This window comes from Leopardus geoffroyi, chromosome B4 (assembly GCF_018350155.1).
Source record: "Leopardus geoffroyi isolate Oge1 chromosome B4, O.geoffroyi_Oge1_pat1.0, whole genome shotgun sequence".
In the NCBI taxonomy this organism is placed as follows: domain Eukaryota; kingdom Metazoa; phylum Chordata; class Mammalia; order Carnivora; family Felidae; genus Leopardus; species Leopardus geoffroyi.
Window position 1 is genome coordinate 77,381,192 of NC_059341.1, and position 22,097 is coordinate 77,403,288.

The 22,097-nt window shown below is 43.2% G+C and overlaps 1 protein-coding gene, 1 long non-coding RNA gene and 1 other non-coding gene across 4 annotated transcripts; all 3 read left to right on the top strand.

Moving 5' to 3' along the window:
• The first annotated feature begins 17 nt into the window (after window positions 1–17).
• Window positions 18–6,268, top strand: LOC123590759 (cytochrome c oxidase assembly protein COX14). 2 transcript variants are annotated; one of them, XM_045464219.1, is made up of 3 exons: window positions 18–1,950; window positions 2,039–2,138; window positions 5,868–6,268. In XM_045464219.1, exon 3 carries the CDS (start codon window positions 5,876–5,878, stop codon window positions 6,047–6,049), a length of 174 nt encoding a protein of 57 aa, XP_045320175.1. In that variant the 5' UTR covers window positions 18–1,950; window positions 2,039–2,138; window positions 5,868–5,875; the 3' UTR covers window positions 6,050–6,268. The 2 variants fall into 2 exon arrangements, with proteins under 2 accessions (XP_045320175.1, XP_045320174.1); XM_045464218.1 differs by lacking the exon at window positions 2,039–2,138.
• TRNAE-CUC lies at window positions 3,531–3,603 on the top strand. The gene has a single exon. It is a non-coding gene; the product is annotated as a tRNA-Glu (tRNA).
• Window positions 6,269–15,920: 9,652 nt separating the features above from the next.
• Window positions 15,921–18,709, top strand: LOC123590764. The gene is made up of 2 exons (XR_006708965.1): window positions 15,921–16,549; window positions 17,646–18,709. It is a non-coding gene; the product is annotated as an uncharacterized LOC123590764 (long non-coding RNA).
• The last annotated feature ends 3,388 nt before the right edge of the window (window positions 18,710–22,097 follow it).

Genomic DNA, 22,097 nt, shown 5'->3' on the forward strand with positions numbered 1-22,097 from the left:
TCTCTGGCCCTGGGGCTTGTCATTCTCCCTGGGGACTTCCTAGTTCTTGCTAGCTTCTCCCCATCATGCATGACCTTTCTAAGCCTTCCCTCACCCTCCCGGCCAGGGCCCTCTTTGGGGAGCAGGAACCTAATCTGCTGACAGCTACACCTTTTCATAGCTGGTTCAGATCACTCTGCTCCCTATGACCTTTGAATTTGCTCCGCCTCTCTTCTCTGGAGCTCTAGTGGGGGGAGGTGTCATTTGGGTCCCTCCTGCCGCTGTCTTCCCAAGGACATCCTTAGCTCCACCCCTTTTCTCCTCCCAAACCCTATACCTATTTCTCAGCTGCCCCCAGAGCAGCCAGGGCAACTAACCAACACCTGCATCAGGGGGCCAGAGAGTGGCCCAAAGGGTAATCTGGGATAGGGAAGTAAGGGTGAGCAAGTCCATGTTGATGGCTCCTGACATTCCAAGGCCAGCTCTCCTTTGTCATCTGAAGGCCTTCTCCTGAGGTATTGACCACTTTGGGCACCTCTGGAGCTGGGAAACTCAAGGAGGAAAAAATTAAAACCACCCTACCCCCTGTGATGAGGAAAGAACGGGAAGGGGAGGAGGGAGTGTGCTTTGAACTGGCCTTGTTTCAGGAAGGATTGGCAGCCAGGGAATGTCACAAGTCAGCAGCCTGGACCCCTGGCTATAAATAGGCCCTATGGGCCTGCCAGCCTCCAGCCATGTTCAGCAGAGGATCTCAGCTTCCTATGTGGCAGCACCTGGCACACTGTGGTTCTGCCAGCATTATGTTAACCCTTTCTTACTCTGTGCCAAACCAGGGAGGCAGGCTCCTCTCAGTCCCAGCCCTCGAGGATTCACACTGCCTTAACCAGTAAAGGGCAGAGCTGCCTGCATCAGGCTGCAGGAGTGAGGGGCACAGCCACCCCAGATTTGGCTGGGCCCAGGTCCGGACACTGACTGAAACCAGAGCTCCTCCCCAGGAGGTCAAAGTGGGGACAGAAAGACAGCTCTTTGCCTTCAGCTGCAGCTGCGACCTTGTTAGGTAGTCCGACACCTTTGCCTACTTTTGTTCACTCCACACTTAACAATCTGGGCCTTCCAATCAAGCCTACTACTTGTCTACTCAATAAATCGTGGTTTTTCCAGAAACGAGTTGGGGGGGAGGGGGGCGCTTCAGCGCACGTGGCAGTGTGTATGCTGTGTATCACTGCATGTATAGATTTTCACTCATGCCACAGGAAAAAAAAAATGAAGAAAAAAACCCGGAAATCCCCCCTCGATAATCCCAGCCACTCTGGGCCCCTGGCAGGGGTGCCCATGCGGTCCTTTTCCCCCCAAGTGACACTCCCTTACCAGTGCGTCTTTGGGTCTTCACCACTCCTCCTGCAAGCGGGGAGCTCACGCACTGGCGGGAAACGTCATACATTCGTCCCTCGTACCCACTCTGTGGCCCTAGCCAAACCTGTAGCATTCTTGCCGGTCCAGGCCTCGCAGTGCGTACCGGTTCCTACCTGAGTTCGGCCAAAGCCGGCCACGCGGAAGAGGGCAGCTCCAGGCTCTAGGGGTAGCGCGGCCCACCTCCAGCGGGCTGACCCCTAGAGAATCTACCAGCTCCGGGGGCGTCACCGCGCCTAGGCTGGGGATTGGCTGACTCTCTCTGAGTCGAAGAGAAAGGTTATGTTTTCTATCTTGACTGTGTATCCCTAAAAGTTCCGGTTCTAGAGCTGGGTCGCCAAAGACCCTCTCTCAATGGACAATGACTACAACCCCCAGAATGCAACGGTCCTCTCCGAAAGGAAGACTCGTCTGAGGATGCGTAGTAAGGGTGACTGGCCCGGAAGCACAAAGGCGGGGACCAGCCGAGCTGCGGCAAACGAGAGCTGCATCCTCGGTGGGTGGCTTTGTGTAGTTTTCCGCGCGCTGCTATCTCTGGCGTCCGGAGCGGAGTCCTAGAGGGTAAGCGGGTCGGGTGGGGGGGACGGAAAGGGTGGCTTTCCGCGCCAATAGCGCCCCAGGTCTATGCCAATAACGCATACATGGTCAGGGTTGCTGAGTCCGGCTGCGCTAGGAAATTGCGCAGATTGCGGCGGCCTGACGCTGCCTGCAGAGGCCGAGGTTGGACGCCCGGGAGCTGCAACATCCAGGTACACCGTTGCGAGGGTCCCGCAGGGGCCGCCTGTCCGCTGAGGCGCCCGGTCTTGGATCGGCCTTTGTTAACCCATCTTGGCAAGCCCCCGTCTTCGGTGCCCTTGAGATCACCGCGTTTCCTGCGCCGCGAACCGCGCGAGCCGCCATCTGCCCCGCTTGCAGCCCTACAGGCCCCCGACAGCCATAGGTTTCCGTGAAACCTTGACTCCAACCCCGCGCCTTGGCCCTCCATGCTCTGACTTCGGTAGCTCGGACCCTTCCCTGCCTTACAGTCGGCTGCGCCTTGATATGTGGCTTTCGCCGGGCACCCTTCGTGCTTATCGATTAAACAGCTCCACTCGCTGCTTTCGGTTCCTCGAATGCTCTCCCCATCCTTATACTCTACTGGTGTAAATCCTGCCTGCGCATCTAAAAGACAGAGCCGCACACCCCCTCCCCAGCTTATTGCTAACTTTACTTGAGCCCCCACCTTTTCTCTGAACTCTCACTTTGCCTCTCTTCTGATCCGCTCCGTCTTCTGCCTTAGGTAACAGGATTTGGGATGTATGGCTTTTCCCCATCAGACCATAGCTGCTTTGTGACAGAAGCCATGTACTTCTTTGTGGCCTTCATAGTACGAGTAAAAGGTAGACAGATAAATGAGTAAATCTAGGCGGAGGTGGCTGGAACACATTTGAGGAAATGATTTCCAGAGGAGAAACTCGAGTCTTGAAGTACTCCCATGTTTAGGGGGCAGAAAAAAAGAAGAGCCAGAACTTTGCAGATTGCACTCCTATGGAATTTTTCATACTGGTTCTTATGTTTTTTCCCGTTGTTTTTTTTTTTTTTTTTTTTTAAACCTCCCTATTTTTTGAAAACTTCCGTCTAACCCCATCACCCCATAACAGACCCGGCTTTGAGCTTTTTTCTTTTCTTTCTTTCTTTTCTTCCTCTTCTTCTTTTTTTTTTTTTTTAAGAAAATGGATGTCTCTCATATGAGAGTGTGTTGCTAACCTCACAAGTTTCTTTCATTTCCAAGGTAAATCCTTCTACCTGGGCTTCTAATTTTGCCTTTTCTTGAGCCATCCTGGATCTTGTTCCATCCTATCCACCTCTTTTTTTATTCTCAGGTTAGCCACCAGCCTTTTCCTTTTTAAAACATATCTGTATCTTATCAATAAACAAAATATAATTAGAATTTCCTTGATCTTGTTAACGTTCTCAAGCTGCTGCACCTTTACTTCTGTTCCCTTAACCAGAAAATCACAAGAATTCTTTGAGGTAAAAAGTTACCCTTCTAGTAATCTATTTCTCTCTGTCCCAGAAAAATACATAGACAGATGAAACTTGGGAGGTGGTGTTGGTGGCTCTACTGGAACTCTGGCTGAGAATTTGTGCTTTAACTGGGTGCCTGGCTGGCCCAATTGGTAGAGCATGGGACTCTCCATCTCAGGGTCATGGGTTTGAACCCCATGTTGGGCTTGAGCCTATTTAAAAAAAAAAAAAAAAAAAGGATCTGTGCTTTCACTTAATCAGTGCACTAAATTGACTTCTACCCTAGGTTTGTTTACCCATGATCGAGTTATCTTTTCCCATCTGATCTCATCTGACCAGTCTTCATGGCACTTAACTTGGAGTGGTGATTCCCAGTTTTCATTCTGGCTCACAGGTGGGAAGGATAACTCAATCAGTGGCAGTGACTTGATTGCAGTGATTTGCAACCAGGAAGGGAGATGTAGTTAAATGAAAAAGCCTTCCCAGATGTTTCTGGAATTTCCCACCTGCCTTCTTTCATGAATTCTTTTTCTTCTTCAAACCAGCATTCCCTTGGTTTCTCTCTCCGGTTTTATCCTCTGCTTTGGTGTCACTGTTAACCTCTGTATCTATAGCCTAGTCTCTCTCTCAAGATCTGGTCCAGTTTGCATGTCTTTCTGCCTGGTAGGCATTATCACATGAATGTTGTGTTGAACATCTGAATTTTAACATACCCAAAACCCATCTCATGAACTTGACTGCTACTCACTGCCACTACCACCCCCATACGCACAGTGATACACACCTTTTTCTTTCCATTTCTTATCCCTATTATCCCATCCACAGAGTTTCCTAATTTGCTACCTTGGAGATATTTTCAGCTTTACCCTAATCCATTCCGTTAATAAATCACATTCTTCCAAAATAACTTGTGCATCTTTCCTCTCCATTTCTACTGCCTGCCTTAGCTCAGGGTCCGTGGAGAGTTTTTGTTAGCTTGAACATAGAAATCTCAGGTTGGATTAGATAAGAAACGAAAGTGAGGTTCTAGACACCAAAATGACATCTGTTAGTAGGTCTTCTGTCGCTCTTCTAGCCAAGCTGTACCATCCTTTTACTTTTGTTAGCTGGTGAATGCTTCCAGCCTTCTTCCTCCAGCCCCTCGAAGAAGTGGTCTTATAACTGGTTAGCATCTGGCCGGGATAATAGGGGATAGGTGGAGAAGGAATAAGTGAGACGGAGGTTGAAGGTTGCAGGTCTCTTTCCTGGGATCTTGTCTACCACCTTAGCTCGAGGTATGTGTGTTTTCTTCGCTGTCTCACAGCTCAGGGTCCCTTTCAAGCCTCAGATAACCAAGAACGCAACTCTTTCTCGCCTGAACCTGTGCCATTTGGTTTTCTTCCTCTATGTAATGTCACGTTCCATAGTCATTTGGAATTAGAATTCAGGGAAGCTGTGCCTCAGCCCAGCTTGGGTTCCACCCTCAGGAACTGGCTCAAAGGCAGTGTTTCGCCCATAGAGCTTGCTGTGAGAAGCTCTTCTTTGCCTCACCCTACTCTTTACCCCCTAAACCAGCCAATCCTGAGCTTTTCTTCCAAATTCTTGACTTTTAAGCAACCTGTTCTCGCTAATTTCAGTCAGTCTTTTAATTTCAAGTCCCTCAACAGAGAGGAGCCTAAGAACACATTCATAGTCCCAGATTGAGGAACATTTTGTTCAGGATGAAAGATTCCCCTGCTAAACTTTATCTTGTTCTCTAGTTCAGAGAATCTAGGGAACAGTTAAATTAGAAGTAATTTATTCATGCAAATGTGAGCTAACAATTTGTTGGGGACTCAGTTTCTTTTTAACCCTTGGGATAGGTTCTTGGAATTATGTTTGGAACTTGGAATTAAAGTTGTAGAAGGTTAAGTATAATTGAAATAGTGTAAACATACTGTTGGCATTATTTCAGGTATATTATGGCTTTAAACAGATGCTTGAGGGATCACCTGGGAACTTAACCACTGTGAACAAGATTGGTTTTATGGGAAAACAAATTGGATATAGCATAGAAGTTTCCCATTTGATCTCCCAGAGAGAACTCCTGCTCTCGTTTAATCCCTGACTACCCCCATTCATTCCCTGCTAGCCAGAAAAATTGATGCGTGCTTACAGTCATATACCAGTTACAAATATTTCTGGGTGGTTCATACCAGTCACTTTTCCCCACAAACATAGAGGGCCGGGTGTTACCTGTGATGTCATTCAAGTGTACCTCTTTCCAGCTGTGTTTTTGTATCTCATATGCAGACTGTATTTGTCTTTTTGAATCTTAAGAGTTCTTGAACACTATCTTCCAGTATAAGACTCTGCATGGGTGTAGCGGCCATCCAGAGTAGAGTACAGACAGACTAAGCAGGATGCAGAAGTTGTAGAATGGCCTTAAGCAGAGAAGTGGGCTGGGCAGATGAGGCCGTATCCTTGGGTCTAAATCCAGTCTGTCTTTGTAGGGGACAACATGCCAACTGCCAAGCAACTAGCTGACATTGGCTACAAGACCTTCTCTACCTCCATGATGCTCCTCACTGTGTACGGGGGCTACCTCTGCAGTGCCCGAGTCTACCACTATTTCCAGCGGCGCAGCTCCCGGCGCCAGGCTGCAGAAGAACAGAAGACCTCAGGAGTCCCGTAGAACCGGGGGGCTATTTTCCTTGAACAGAGAGGCCTGAGGCATGCTGTGGAACGATCTCACCTGCACTCGGTTCCAAGTCAAGAGAACTAGGGCCTTAATGGTTTCCAAATCCTGCTGAGAAAAAGTGCCCATGTTTTCTCTGATACTCCATCTTGGGGAGGCTGTTGAATCACAACAGGAATGGGAGGATAAGGCAGACATTAAATATTTGGCCGTGTCTGTGTCTTGGTATTTTTGTGTACTTAAATAGGGTATGGGCTACAGAGGTGGGGCCTTGACTACCTGTTTTCTAGTCACAGACTGGATTTCTATATTTTGAGTTCTTAGCACCCATGAAATGGGGGTGTGCAGTTTTAGGAGTGGTAGTATCAACTCATGATGTCAGAAAAGACTGTCTCAGCCTCTGTATAAATCCCCTGAAAAGACTCCGTAGAGACCAAAGCTCTTCTTTGGTCCGTGACCATTCCAGCACCAATTACTGTGTCAAGGTAATTAACAAGTACTCTGGCAAGCTCATGGCCAGCAGTGCACCCCTCAGTTAAGGAAGGCAGAAGCCCTTGTTTAACAGCCTTGTCAAAATTACCCAAAGTGAAGGAGGCCTAGTTCTCAAAGGGAAGAATTGTTGGGCAGCTTATAGTAATGCAGTCCAGCTCCTTAAACTCAGGGGGTGTAGTATTAGCATAGGATTGATTTCACATAGGAAATCTACCTGCAGGTCTTTTCACAAAGTTGTGAAGAGGATGTGAAAGAAAACCGTGCACTCAAGGTAAAACCCAACTATGAAAAGAGCTGTTCTTGCCACCATTCCATGTTGAGCTTTGAGTCTTGCTGGTTCACGTCATTCTTGGTAATCGGCCAAAATAACAATCCTCTTGGACACTCGTCTCTCTCATGTGCATACTGTTCTGACTTTTGTCTGACTCCTAAACCTGTCACCTAAAGGCCCTCTTCTGTGATTAAAAAAACCTCAGCTTTCCTATAGCACCAGCCCTTCTACTCCCATCCTGTCTCGGTGTGTTAACCAAGAACTCTGCTTCGCCTTCTCTGCTTTGCCTTCTCTGCTTTCTCACTTGCCTGTATGGTAGGGTCACTACCATTCTCCAAGCTCCCCTGTGCACTTTCAAAACATGTAACATAGGGGCACCTGGGTGGCTCAGTAGGTTAAGCATCTGACTCTTGATTTCATCTCAGGTCCTGATTTCAAGGTTGGGCTCAGCGCTGGGTGTGGAGCTTGCTTAAGATTCTCTCTCCCTCTCTCTCTGCCCCTCCCACTCCCTAAAAAAAAAAAAAGTGGAACATCGGTCTTTTTTTTTTCTCTCCGACTTCTGTTTCACCCCTTTCCTCCCCCCCTTTTTTCTTACATCAGTCTTTTTGAGAAGCTTTCTTACCTTCTCATTTCCACCCTCTCTGGAACTTGGAGACTTCAGGTCTTTTGCTACCTTCTGTTTTCTTCCAGTCTTTCAGCCCTTTCTTGACCTAAACTGATTTCCTGTCTAGCCTGTGCCCATCACAGATCCTTCAAACAGCTCTGCTGCGGTCTTTGCCTCCCTCATTACCCTTTTCAGTCCCAGACCTTGCTCCATTAGTTGTCTCTAATTCACATTCTTCCTTCTCAGTATGTGAACTTGCTCAAGATTATTTAAGGAGAACTCCACATGATGCCACTTCCACAGACTTAAAATTCGTTCCACCTCCACAGTTGTGTTGAAACTCCTGGTTAATGTGGCCTCTGTTGTGCCATACCCACTGATGATTTCGGGCCTTCCGTGGCTGTTTCTCTGCTGCACTGATGTTGGACTTTGGCCCTAGGGAGGGACCACTCTCTTGTTTCCTTCTATGTCTTTGACTTTTTCTTTTGATTTCCTTTGGGAATTTCTGCCCACTTTAAACACTAATGTGCTTCAGAATTTTGTTCTTAGACCATTTCTCTCATTCTATGTGTTTTTCCTGGATTGTTCTAGGCACTCAATGATTTTAACATTACAAGAATAGTTAAGTACTCGGTGTTGGTATCCCAGCTCTACCATTCTAGCTGTATTGCAGTAGTCCAGTTGCTTATTCTTAATTCCTCAGTTTACCTCTGTTTAAGGTGGATTAAAAAATAATAATTCCTAATTTAAAAGATTAGTTCAAGATTAAATGAGATAATTCATGTTAAGTATTTCTTTGGCATATGATAAGCGTTCAATAAATGTCAGCTATTCATCCCTACTGCTGACCTCCAAATCTGTATCGTCTAGGTTGACATTTGGAGCTTCAGCTCTATCCAATTGTGTGACATATCCACTTGAATATCTCATAGTCCCCTAACTTGACATGTTCACAACTAATCACATTCCTTGACTCCGGGACCTATTCTTTTCTCCCTATTTTAGTTAATGATGTTATCATCCAAGTCAGAAATGAGAGAGTTTTAATAGATTTCCCTGTATCCTACTCCCAACCAAGTAATTGTCTTATTCATTCTTACTATTTAAGCATCCACCAAATCAGTTCTGTCCTTTCCATTTCTTGCTTACAATTTTGCAGAAGCCTTTTAGGGGTCTTGGTTCCAATCTTGACCTCATCTAATTTATTTGCCACATTGCTATCCTAGATCTCTATTTGGAACTAACTAAATTATGGCACTCTCTTGCTTTCAATCTTCTCTGAAGCTCTATCATAAACAATAGGTTAAGACTCTTTCACCCGTGGAGTCCAGACTCCTTAGCATGGCATATGAGGTCCTTAAGACCTGACCCACTTTATGTTTCTACTTCATGCTTTATGTTCTTTAATATCAACTGCCTGTATGATCACATGCTGTTTCTTGTTCCATGCCTGTTTGTGCTTTCTTTCTGAATAGAACATCCTCTCTACTCCCCTGTCTTCTCTTTTTCCAGTAAGATTTCTTGGATTCTTCACTGTCCTATGCTGGGTCACATGTCTATAGAAAATACCATTTTTCCTTTTAAAAAATCTTTAAAAGCACAAGTAGCTAAGACAGTTTTGAAGAGGAACAAAGAAGATGGGTTGATCCTACCCGATATCAAGACATAGTAGAAAGCTTAGAGTAATATAAATGTGGCATTATAGTGCAGGAGTAGACGAATAGATCATTGGCATAGTATAATCTCAGAAACAGATCATATGTATACGTGAGAAATTGAGTATGATAGAGTATCACAAACCCATGGGAAAAACCATACTCCGTGTTGTGGATAAAATTGTAAAAATAGATTGAAAAGACACACTAAACTCACAATAGAAGTTATATTGGGGGTGAAGTGAGGTGGAGTAGGGCAGAGGTTGAAGGCGTTTTAAATTGACAATTGTTTCCTCTATTCACAGGATTTCTGACACCAAATGTGTTTTTCCCACACCAAACAATTCTCCCAGCTCTCTGCAGACAGCAGCTAAGTATCCCATAATTCCGTTCTCCTAGCTACCTGGAGTTAGTATAGACCCTACAGGTAAGGGCTCAGTCTCCTAAGACTGTCCCCCAGTTCAGATGCCAATCACAAGTAGTGGGTCCCTGGGTTACCCCCACTTCTGTGTGACTTGGCTGCAACTCAGTTCCTGTGACCTCCTCCTTAGGTTTGATAATTTGTTAGAATGGCTCACAGAGCCAAACTAGGAAAACACTTTATTTACTGTTACTGGTTTATTATAAAGGATGCCACTCAGAAACAGTCAAATGGAAGAGATAATTAGGGCAGGGTAAAGGCATACCACCCTAAGATCACCATTGTGTGTTCACCAACCCAGAAGCTCTTTGAACCCCATTATTTAGGGTTTTTATGGAGGTCCTATTACATAAGCGTGATTGATTAAATCATCATTGGCCATTGGTGATGAACTCAATCTCCATCCCTTCTTCCCAACCTGTAGGTTGGGAGAGTGGGGCTGAAAGTTCCAGTCCTCTAATCATGCCTTGGTCCTGTTCTGTGGCAATCAGCTCCCATCCTTAAACTAGGGGCCCACCAAGTCATCTCATTAGCACAGAGTCATCACCCTGGAGGTTACAGGGGTCTTAGAAATTCTGTGCCAACAACCTGTGAAGAAGAGCAAATGAGTATGTTATTTGTTTTGTTTTTTTAAATAAGCTCTACCTTTTACGTGGGGCTTGAACTCAGGACCCTGAGATTAAGAGTCATGTGCTCTACCAGCTGAGCCATTCAAGCACCCCTGTATTTCTTCTATCACAATATCACAGGTCTATAATTTTGTACTTCTTTTACAAATACGATTGGGGATAAGATAGAATGTTAGAGGTGTTAAACCTTGGTACTGGAAATGGGAGTATGTAAGTAGTCTTTATGTTTTTCTGCATTTTTTTCCCAATTGCTCAAAGAAAAACTTGGGGGAAGTATCTTTGATAGCTTCCTGTTTACTACAGTGGTTCTCAGAAGTGGTATCCACCCCCCGCCCCCCAGCCAAGGTGAAAGTGTTTTGTCACTGTGATTGGGAAGCATCTCTGGCATTTGGTGGGTGAACGCCAAGGATGCTAGATTTCTTGCAACGCCTGCGATAATCTTGGCACAACATGTTGTCCCAAGTCCTGCGCAACTATTAAATGTCCCCATAGATATTCAAATAAGTGAAAAGACAGTTTATAATTAGCCAAGCCTATAATCTCTTTTCCATATAAACACAAAAGTATTTTTTGTACAGGTTTAGTGTTCTCTGAATTCTCTAGCTATGCAACTTTATTTAAATGGAGGGAAGACTACAGTAATTTGTTTTACAGTAATTTGGAGGGAAGACTACATTTCACAAAGCCATGCTATTGATGGCTAAGCCTGTTCTTGGTATTTGAGTCTCTGACACAATGCTAATCGTAACAATCTGCATTTGTAGACACTGAATCGATGGTGAATGCACAGAAGTGCTAATCATCTGAATGCTAATATAACTATGTCCAAATATTTGTATGCAGACATCATTTCATTGTAAATTGTTTTAAAAACTGCTTTATATTACTATTCGGGCATTATACTGATTAAAAAAAAAATTACGTGTAGGTACGTTAAATAATTATTGTATTTAAGGATAGTAACAGGAGTGTTAAAAATACGTGTTATATAAAGTAGGTGTTTTAGATATAATTCATTCACATTTGGTCATCTTTTGCTGTGGTGCTGAGGTGTTGGTTAATTTTGCGTCACCTTGGCTAGGCTATGGTGTTTAGTTGTTTGGTCAAACACCAGTCTGGATGTTGCTGTGAAGGTATTTTTTAGATATAATCAACATTTAAATCAGTAATTTAGTAATTTGAGTAATGCAGATTATCCTCCATAATACGGATGGGCCTCATCGATCAGTTGAAGGCCTTAAGAGCAAAGACTGAGAGTTCCGGAAGAAGGAATACTGCATAAGACTAACATGGGGGGCATCTGACTGGCTCAGTCTGTAGAGCATGCAACTTTTGATCTCAGGGTTGTTTAAGTTCCAGCTCCACATTGGGTGAAGAGATTACTTAAAAAAAAGAAAAGAAAAAACCAGAAACCTTGCCTGAGTTTCCAGCTTGTAGATTTTTTTTTTTAAAGCAATCTCTATATCCAAAGTGGGGTTGAACTTACAACTCGGAGCTCAGTTGTCACATGCTCCACCTATTGAGCCAGCTAGGCACCGCTCTAGCCTGTAGATCTTGGATTACGTCATCCATGTTACCTGAATTTCCAGCCTCCTAGCCTGCCCTACACATTTCAGACTTGCCAGTCCCTACAATATGTGAGCCAATTCCATAAAATAAGTCTCTCACTCTCACTTTTGTTCTTTCTCTAACCTGTTGGTTCCGTTTCTCTGGAGAACTCCAGTAGAGCAAATGACATACCTGATAAAGGGTTAGTATCCAAAACATAAAGAACTTATAAAACTCAACACCCTGGGTGCCTGGCTGGCTCAGTTGGCAAAGCTTGCAACTCTTGATCTTGGGATTGTAAGTAAGTTCAAGCCCGACATTGACATTGAGTATAGAGATTACTTAAAACAAAAACTCACCACCCCCAAAACAATCCAATTAAAAAATAGGCAAAAGACATGAATAGACATTTTTTCAAAGAAGCATTCACATGGCCAAAGACACATGAACAGATGCTCAACATCACTTACCAGAGAAATGCAAATCAAAACTACAATGAGCAAACCTTAACACCTGTCACAATGGCTAAAATCAACAAGAAACGAGGTGTTGGCGAGGATGTGGAGAAGGGAATTCTCTTGCACTGTTGGTGGGAATGCAAACTGGTGTAGCCACTCTGGAATATAGTATGGAGGTTCCTCAAAAAGTTAAAAATAGAACTACCTTATGATCCAGCAACTGCATTACTAGGGTTTTTTTTTTTTAGTGTTTATTTAGAGTGCACGAGCATGAGTGGGGGAGGGGCAGAGAGAAAGGGAGGGCTAGATTCCCAATCAGGCTCTGTGATGTCAGCGTGGTGCCTGATGTGGAGCTCGACCCCACGAACTGTGAGATCAGTTGGACACTTAACGGACTCAGCCACCCAGATGCCCCTGCACTACTAGGTATTTGCTCAAAGAATACAAAAGCACAGATTCAAAGGGATACATGCACCCTAATGTTTACAGCAGCATTATCTACAACTGCCAAATTACGCAAACAGCCCAAGTGTCCATCAGTGATGAACGGATAAAGATAGGGCGCGCGCACACACACACACACACACACACCACAATGGAATGTTACTCAGCCATAAAAAAGAATGAAATCTTGCCATTTGTAAGACATGGATGGAGCTAGAGAATATGATGCTAAGCAGAAGAATAAGAGAAAGACTATGTGATTTCACTCATGTGGAATTTAAGAAACAAATGAGCAAAGGAAAAAAAACCAAGAAACAGACTCTTAGCTATAGAGAACAAAGTGATGGTTACCAGAGGGTAGGTGGGTAGGGGGATGGGTGAAATAGGAAGTGGGGATTAAGGAGTGCACTTGGGGTGATGAGCACCGGGTGTTATATGAAAGTGTTGAATCACTATATTCTATACCTGAAACTAATATACTGTATGTTAACTAGCTGGAAATAAAAAAAAATTTTTTTTTTTTTCAACGTTTATTTTTGGGACAGAGAGAGACAGAGCATGAACGGGGGAGGGGCAGAGAGAGAGGGAGACACAGAATCGGAAACAGGCTCCAGGCTCTGAGCCATCAGCCCAGAGCCTGACGCGGGGCTCGAACTCACGGACCGCGAGATCGTGACCTGGCTGAAGTCGGACGCTTAACTGACTGCGCCACCCAGGCGCCCCCAAAAAAATTTTTTTTAATGTTTATTCTTGAGAGAGAGGGAGACAGAGCATGAGTGGGGGAGGGGCAGAGAGAGAAAGGGAGACACAGAATCTGAAACTGGCTCCAGGCTCCTAGCTATCAGCACAGAGCCTGACGCAGGGCTCAAACTCATAAACCGCGAGATCATGACCTGAGCCAAAGGCGAATACTTAACTGACTGAATCACCCAGGTGCCTCTAACCAGCTGGAATTTAAATAAAAACTTAAAAAAAAAATCTCTAATAGAACAGATAATGCCGATATGTAGCTGTCCAGTGCTTCTTTACCTCTAATTGACGGTCATTTTCACTTGGAGCACCCACTGTCATTTTAAATGTAGCTTGTCAAAACCGTCAAGCAATTGTTAAGTCTTTATGGAGCATAAACTGTATTTAAGAAGAATAGACAGGGGCGCCTGGGTGGCGCAGTCGGTTGGGCGTCCGACTTCAGCCAGGTCACGATCTCGCGGTCCGTGAGTTCGAGCCCCGCGTCAGGCTCTGGGCTGATGGCTCAGAGCCTAGAGCCTGTTTCCGATTCTGTGTTTCCCTCTCTCTCTGCCCCTCCCCCGTTCATGCTCTGTCTCTCTCTGTCCCAAAAATAAATAAACGTTGAAAAAAAAAAAAAAAAAAGAAGAATAGACATATTTGTTGTCAAGGTGAATACCATCAAGTTCATGAGATATTACACTAAATATCAATGGACTGAATTCAAAGACAAAGACTAATAGATTGGGTTAAAAAAGCAAATCCAAGTTGTAGGTAGTTTCTAATAAACATTAATAAAGAGAAATTGAAAATAGATGGCTAAGACATTCCTGAAGAACATAGACAGATGTAAGGAGTGACAATATTAAGAAAAATACTAAACAGTAAAGTGATCATTTGCTAATGTAAAGAAAAATAACTTGAGAAGAAGGGATGATCATAAATTTGTTTGCAACAAACAACAAAGCAACTAAGAAGCTAAAGCAAAAATTCCTAGGAATGCAAGAACAGGATAAAAATATGGTTATAGTGAGGGACTTTATTATACTTTGTTTGGAACTGAATAGCACTAGAATAAGGACTGAGAAGAAATAATACAAACAACAAACCTGACATGTATATGTGCATGTATGTGTATATGTAATATGGAACAGTTTTCCATGACCATAGAACATTTAGAAACATTTGTATTCACTACTCCAAAACAAATTTTATTATTTTTAAGTTTATTTATTATTCTGAGAGAGTGTGTGAGCAAGTGGGAGAGGGGCAGAGAGAGAGAGAATCCCAAGCAGGCTCTGCCCCGTCACCGTCAGTGCAGAGCCCGATGCGGAGCCCAAACTCACAAACTGAGATCATGTCCTGAAGCTGAAGTGGGACACTTAACCGACTGAGCCACCTAGGTACCCCTCCAAAACAATTTTTTAAAATAAATCCTTAAACAAATTTAAAGTAGGAATCTTAAAGACTGTATTCTCTTATCACATCCAATAAGATTATAAATAAATAATCTCAACTTGCCGGAAATGAAATATTCCTGGCAACCCTTAAAGAAAAAACACAAATTTTCAACTTAATTTAAAGCAATGAAACAAAGTATTTCATGCAGACCTTCAGAACATAGCCCAAGCTGGTGTCAGGAGATGTATGCCCTTAAATGCCTTCACAAGAAACAAAAGTAGGTGTTGGACTTTATAGATGAGAACCACTGGCTACTGGATCCCTGTTGTGATATTTAAGACCTCTTTTGTGCTCCATAGCAACCAGTTATGTACCCTTTCACAGCACTTTTAATATTTAAATAACAGCATTCTCTTGCTAATGGAAATGACAAGTTTGTAGGGTCTTTATCAAAAATGTAAAGTGTCTATACTCTTACCTACCTATTTCAGTGCTAAGCCTCTAGGCCTTAGAAATATTCATACAACCGCACAGCGTATTTGTATAAGGATATTATTTGCAATATTTTAATCTTTTTTTAAACAAATTTCTAATGTTTATTTTTGAGAGAGCACAAGCAGGGGAGGGGCAGAGAGAAGGGGACAGAGGATCCAAGGCAGACTGCACGCTGACAGCAGTGAGCCCAATGTGGGGCTCAAACCCACGAACCGTGAGATCGTGGCCTGAGCCGAAGAAAGATGCTCAACCCACTGAGCCACCCAGGTGCCCCATAACAAAAAGTGTTAAATAAGTTAAAGAATAATGGTATACCACAAAGTGGAATGTTGATCAGTCAAAACTAGCAGAATATGTGTAGTATGATCTCATTTTTGCTTTAAAAGGAACATTTGTATACATGTGGTTATCTGCTAAGTGGTTTTAGAAGGCTGTATACCAAGCATTCATAGTTATTGGGGCAAATGGAGAGGTCATGTACATTCTTAATTCCTTTTTTGACGATGAGCACATATATATAGCTTGTATAATAAAAATATTTGTTGAGTTTCAAACATATACAAAAGCTGAGGGAATAGAAAGAAAACCTTTATACCCATCCCTCAGTTTTAACTGTTATCAACTTATTGCCACGCTTGCTTCAAAAATAGTTACTGTTTTTTTGTTGTTGTTGTTGTTCAAGGAAAAAGATGTTTATTTGTATCATATTTACTAGTCTGTAAGCTTTTTTTTTGAATACATGAATATATTTCCAATGTAAAATATTTAAAAAATAGAGATAAGTAAAAGTACCTTGTCACTCCCTCTCTTCCCCATCATTTCCCTACACAGAAGTGACTAGTGTTAACCATTTCCAGTGTGTTTATATATACGTAAAATATGTGGTGTGTGTTGATTGAGTTTGCTTTTCTCTGGTTTCTTCTATTATTCAGAGGCCAGAGACTCAGAAGAGAACCAGTAATGGGCAAGGCCTGGGACACCATGGCTCTCCACACCCTGTGTTAGTCAAGGTCAGCTTTGCTGGCAAGGTTATAGTTTGTCCTGGGAACCCTACTGCAGGGAGGAGACAGTGAGGGAAAGTAGCCAGGCGGAGCCATAAAAAAGAATGCCTCTGTGACTCCTTCAGCCAATTCCTTATAATAAATTACTGTCAGTAGAGCCCTGTTGCTGCCAATAAGTTTAGTATTGTTTCCTAGATGTCTTTCATAGAGCAGTCATTTGAGTGAAAAAAGATCCCAAATCTGTTTTGTTTTGTTTTCTATAGGCCTAGGGTTTGTGGCTAAATTTCTTGGTGAGGCCTGCTCTTCAAAAGACTATTTATTGAACAAGAAAAAACAACTGCAGATGGCTGAGGTGAGGGTGGTACAAATTGTAACCTTGCTACCTATCAGTCAATTCATAGTCTCCTTTTCCATTTCCTGTGCCTCTAAGGTCTAGTCCCAATTAGTAAGATACCCTCCCCATGAGTACTTTTCAAAGACTTATTTGTTGCTTTAAACCTTTGAGGGCTCCCATAACCTACCATCTAAAATTTAACTCTTCAGCATGAAAGTCAAGGTCCTTCACTATATGGCCCCAAGCCATCTTCGTATTCTCATCTCCCACTTTGATCCAACTCCCAACAAGTTCCAGTTCCCTGCCAATGCATTATACTTTTGAGGAACACCCGGGTGGCTCAGTGGGTTAAGCATCTAACTCTTGATTTCGGCCCAAGTCATGATCTCAAGGTTCATGAGTTTGAGCCCTGCGTTGTGCTCTCCGCTGATTGCACAGAGCTTGCTAGGGATTCTGTCTCCCTCTCTCAACTCCTCCTGCATGTGTGCATACTCTCTCTCAAAATAAATAATATATAAACATTAAAATTTTTTTGAAATATCCCAAATGTATTTAAAGCACTAAAAATAAAATAGGCCATTTACCCACCTTATCCACATTTTCCCTTCCCAGAGATAAACACTATCCATCCTTCTGGTGCTGTATATGTTTCCATACTTTTACTATAGAAATGCCCTTAATATTATTTTGGGGTTAAAAAAAGTAATGTTAATGGCATCAAAAGGGACATATTCTTTTGAAGCTTGCTTGCCATTTTCACTCAACATTGTTTTTGACATTTATTTATCCATCGTGCTGACTAATTTTATGTGGCAACATGACTGGGCCACGGAGTGCCCAGATATTTGGTTAAACATTCCTGGTGCGTCTGTGAGGGCTTTTCTGGATGAGATTAACATTTGAATCCATAGAACGAAGTAAAGCCTATTGCCCTCTCCAGTGTGGTTGGGCCTCAGTCAGTCCATTGTCAACTGTCAACTTGAATTAAAACAAAAAGGCATACTAAGAGAGAATGCTTTCTGTCCTCTTGACTGTCTTTGAACTGAGACACTGGCCTTCCTCTGTCTTTGGACTCGGACTGGAACTTATACCAATGGGCTCTCTGGTTTGTCAGGCCTTCAGAATCAGACTGGAAATACATCAGCTCTCCTGGTGCTCCAACTGCTGACTTCAGATCCTGGGACTTCTCTGCCTCCACAACCATGTGAGCCAATTTCTTATAACAAATTAAGAAACATATCTAGATATCTAGATAGCTATATCTCCATCCTAGGCTCAGACTAGTACATCCATATTGACAAAACTTAGTGGGTTTTTTTTGTTTATTTTTTATTTTAGTGTAAAGCGTGCATGCAAGTCGGGGAGAGGGGCAGAGGAGAGAGAGAATCCCAAGCAGACTCCACACCCAGCACCGAGTTGCTCAACCAAGCCACCTAGGTGCCCCAAGAAAACCTAGTTTTTAATCGCGACATAATATTCCAACTGCATGAGTAAATCAATTTATTCCATCCCTCTAGTGAAAGATCACGGAGACATCTCCACTTTTTCCCTCCTAGAAAAGTGTAGTTTCCTTGGGCCCATATGCTACTTTCTCCCAAGAATAATTATTACTAATATTTAGCTTTACTAGTTATTGTTAAGCTGTTTTTCCAAAGTGGTGTTAAGTGGTTTCAGTTCGGTTTAATTCACATACTGACTTCTGGTAAGGTAGAGCACCTTTTTGTTGATTTCTTATCCATTAGCATATGTTTCCTCTAGAAACTGCCTATTCATATCCTTTGCTCCTTCCCCTGCCTTTGTCTTACTATTGGGTTGTCTTTGTTTCTTTGTATCTTTATTCTGGATAACAAGATTTTGTTAATCAAAGGTGTTGCAGGTTTGACAGAGATGGTCTTCTAGAGCTTTTTTATCTGGGAGGTGGTGGCGGTGGTGGCATAAGCATCCCACGTAGTCTGCATCATCATGCACATGTCTCTCTAGAGCAGTGCCATGGATAACTGACCTGAGACCACTTTCATGCAAGTTCTTACTTGGGGATGGGGTGGGGGTGGGGGTGATGACGGTTCCTAGACCACACAGGAAGTAGCTATTTGAAGTTCTCAAATTCATGGGGGAGGGGAAGAAAAAAAAAAAAAAAAGAGGTTAGAGAGGGAGAGAGCCAAAGCATAAGAGACTCTTCAAAACAGAGAACAAACTGAGGGTTGATGGGGGTGGGAGGGAAGGGAGGGTGGGTGATGGGTATTGAGGAGGGCACTTGTTGGGATCAGCACTGGGTGTTGTATGGAAATCAATTTGACAATAAATTCCATATTAAAAAAAAAAGTTCTCAAATTCACATGAAATGTAGGCCCATTTCATGGGCCTGGAACTCTGGAATCTTCTGACTCCACAAGCCCAAGCAAACTTCCTCGCTTTCTTCTTTTGCCAACTGGATGCATTTTTCAGTTTCTCCTCTTTCACTAAGACTGTTGCTATCTCAGGGTCCCAGCTTTAACTGGAGGTCTCATTTCCAGCTTCCTGCTTGGTCTTGTCTCTTGTCAGCATTAGCAAGTATATTCCCCTTATCCCTCTAGTAATTCGTTGTGTCTTTTGTGTCCCTTTCTTGGAAGCTCAGCTACATATTAAAAACAAAAAACCAGGGAACACCTGGGTGACTCAGTCCATTAAATGTCTGACTCTTGATTTCAGCTCAGGTCATGATCTCATGATTGGGGAGTTCGAGCCTCACATTGGGCTCTGCACTGACATCGTGGAAGCTGCTTGGGATTCTCTCTGTTCCTGTCTCTCAAATAGATAAACTTAAAAATATATATTTTTTTCTTTTTTAATTAATTATTATTATTATTATTTTTTTACGTTTATTTATTTTTGAGACAGAGAGAGACAGAACATGAACGGGGGAGGGTGAGAGAGAGAGGGAGACACAGAATCTGAAACAGGCTCCAGGCTCTGAGCTGTCAGCACAGAGCCTGATGCGGGGCTCGAACTCACAGACTGCGAGATCATGACCTGAGCCGAAGTCGGATGCCCAACCAACTGAGCCACCCAGGCGCCCCAAAAAATATATATTTTAAAAAGTGACCTTTATGTACCATTTCTAGATGTTTGTCTCAGGTTATTTTAGCCTGCACTAAGCCAGAACTGATCTCTTTCATATACTTTGACCTCTCTTCTAAACATAATACCTTTCCATTTCTGTTTTCCTAGCAAAACTCTACTGATTTTTAATGGCCTAGCTTTAATTTTCAAGTTTTCTCCCATCTTGCCAAGAATAATTTAGGATAGTTCTTATCATGGAGTGCCTGGGTGGCTCAGTCAGTTAAGCGTCCAACTTCAGCTCAGACCGTGATCTCACGGCTTGTGAGTTCAAGCCCCACATTGGGCTCTCTGCTCTCAGTGCAGTCCGCTTTGGACCCTCTGTCCTCTTCTCTCTTTGCCCCTCCCCTACTGTGCGTATGCTGTCTTTCAAAAATAAACGTTAGGAAAAAAAAAAAGAATAGTTTTGGGGTGCCTGGGTGGCGCAATCGGTTGAGTATCTGACTCTCGATCTCGGCTTGTGTCATGATCTCACAGTTTCGTGGGTTTAAGCCCCACGTCGGGCTTTGTGCCGACAGTGTGGAGCTTGGCTGGGATTCTCTCTTCTCTCTCTCTGCCCCAACCCCACTTGTGCTGTGTCTCTCTCAAAATAAACAAACACTAAAAAAATAATAATAATTCTTATCACATTGTAGTTATTTTTTCCCCCTTACTCGGGGTATCTGAGCTCTTTTAGAGTAGAAACCCAGATGTTGTTCATCTTTGTGTCCCCAGCTTCTGCCACAGTGCCGATCCTAAAGTAGGCACTTAAATTTTTTTTTAATGTTAATTTCTGAGAGAAACAGAACACGAGCAGGGGAGGGGCAGAGAGAGAGGGAAACACAGAATGTGAAGCAGACTCCAGGATCCAGGCTTTCAGCACAGGGCCCAACACGGGGCTCAAACTCATGAACCATGAGATTATGACCTGAGCTGAAGTGGATACTTAACTGACAGAGCCACCCAGAAGGCACTTAAATATTTCATTGAACTGAAAATGCTTCCCTGCCTGAAATACTGGATCTAAAGTCTGAAGAACTTGGTTTACAACCAGCGTACTGAATCACTTAGGAACGAAACTCATACCATTACTTTTAGGATTGCGATAACATGATAGCTCATGATAGATGATGGGCAATCTGGGCTTGTTTTTTTTAGTAATCTCTGTGCCTAACCCAACGTGGGGCTCGAACTCACCACCCCGAGATCAAGAGTGAGTAGCATATTCTACTGAGCCAGCAAGGCGCCCCACTGGTCTTTTTGAGCAATTTGAGACTCCATGTCCTCAGTGTGGCAGATTGAATTTTTCAAAGATGAAAGCAGCTGTGTCTCCCGTTCTACGCGTTCATCTGCAGTGACCTTGCTCCTCCCATCAAGAGGTACTGTAGTCTCTATCTTGAATCTAGGTGGTCTCTGTGACTACTTTGATCAATAGAATACCGTGGAAGTGATGTGTGCCAGTCTAGATGACATTCTTAATGTTTTTAAGAGAGTGAGTGTGTGAGCAGGGGAGAGGGGCAGAGAGGAAGAAAGAGAATCTTAAGCAGGCTCCACACTGATCGTGGCTCATTCGGTTAAGTGACTTCAGCTCAGGTCATAATCTCACGGCTCATGGGTTCGAGCCCCACGTTGGCCTCTCTGCTGTCACCACAGAGCTCGCTTTGGATGCTATCTCCGTCTCTCTGCCCCTTCTCTGTTCATGCACTCTCTCAAAAATAAGTAAACACTAAAAAAAAAATGCTATAAAAAACAGAATCTTACAAAAATAAATTTCATATTTCACAATTACTAGTCTATTCAATAAGGCAACTTGAGGAACTAAATGTAAGACTTTAGCTCTGACCAAATAACTATGTAAGATTTTTTTTAGAAATTTTTGCATGCCCCATAGTAAGTCTATTTGTTTTTTTATTAAAAACTGTTTTAAAATATTTTTTTAATGTTTATTTATTTTTGAGAGAGAATGAGAGAGTGCAAACAGGAGAGGGGCAGAGAGAGAGGGAGACACAGAATCTGAAGCAGGAACCAGGCTCTGAGCTGTCAGCACAGAGCCTGACGTGGGGCTTGAACTCACAGAGAGTGAGATCATGACCTGAGGTGAAGTCGGACATTCAACCTACTGAGCCACTCAGGCGCCCCCATAGTAAGTCTTTTCAAAAGCCAGCCACTCAGTAAGGTGAGTTTAGCAGGATCGCTATCCCAGTAATGTCAGTGAACATCAAGTATCTGATTCTTAGAACAGTAACTGGTTTCTTTCAGTTTTCACCCATCTCTCTGACAGTGAAGCACTCCATATGCCTTAATGTACACAACAACATCTGGAAATACTATGACAATCTGAATATTCGCTCAATGAAAAACTACTCTGAGATGAATAATGTCATTGTTAATTTTGCCGGGACCTCAACTACAGGTAAGTCTGGATTAGGAAGACTGTTTTTCCATGGCTAAAAGAAAACAACTAAAAGAGGAAGCATCTTCTTAGACTCAT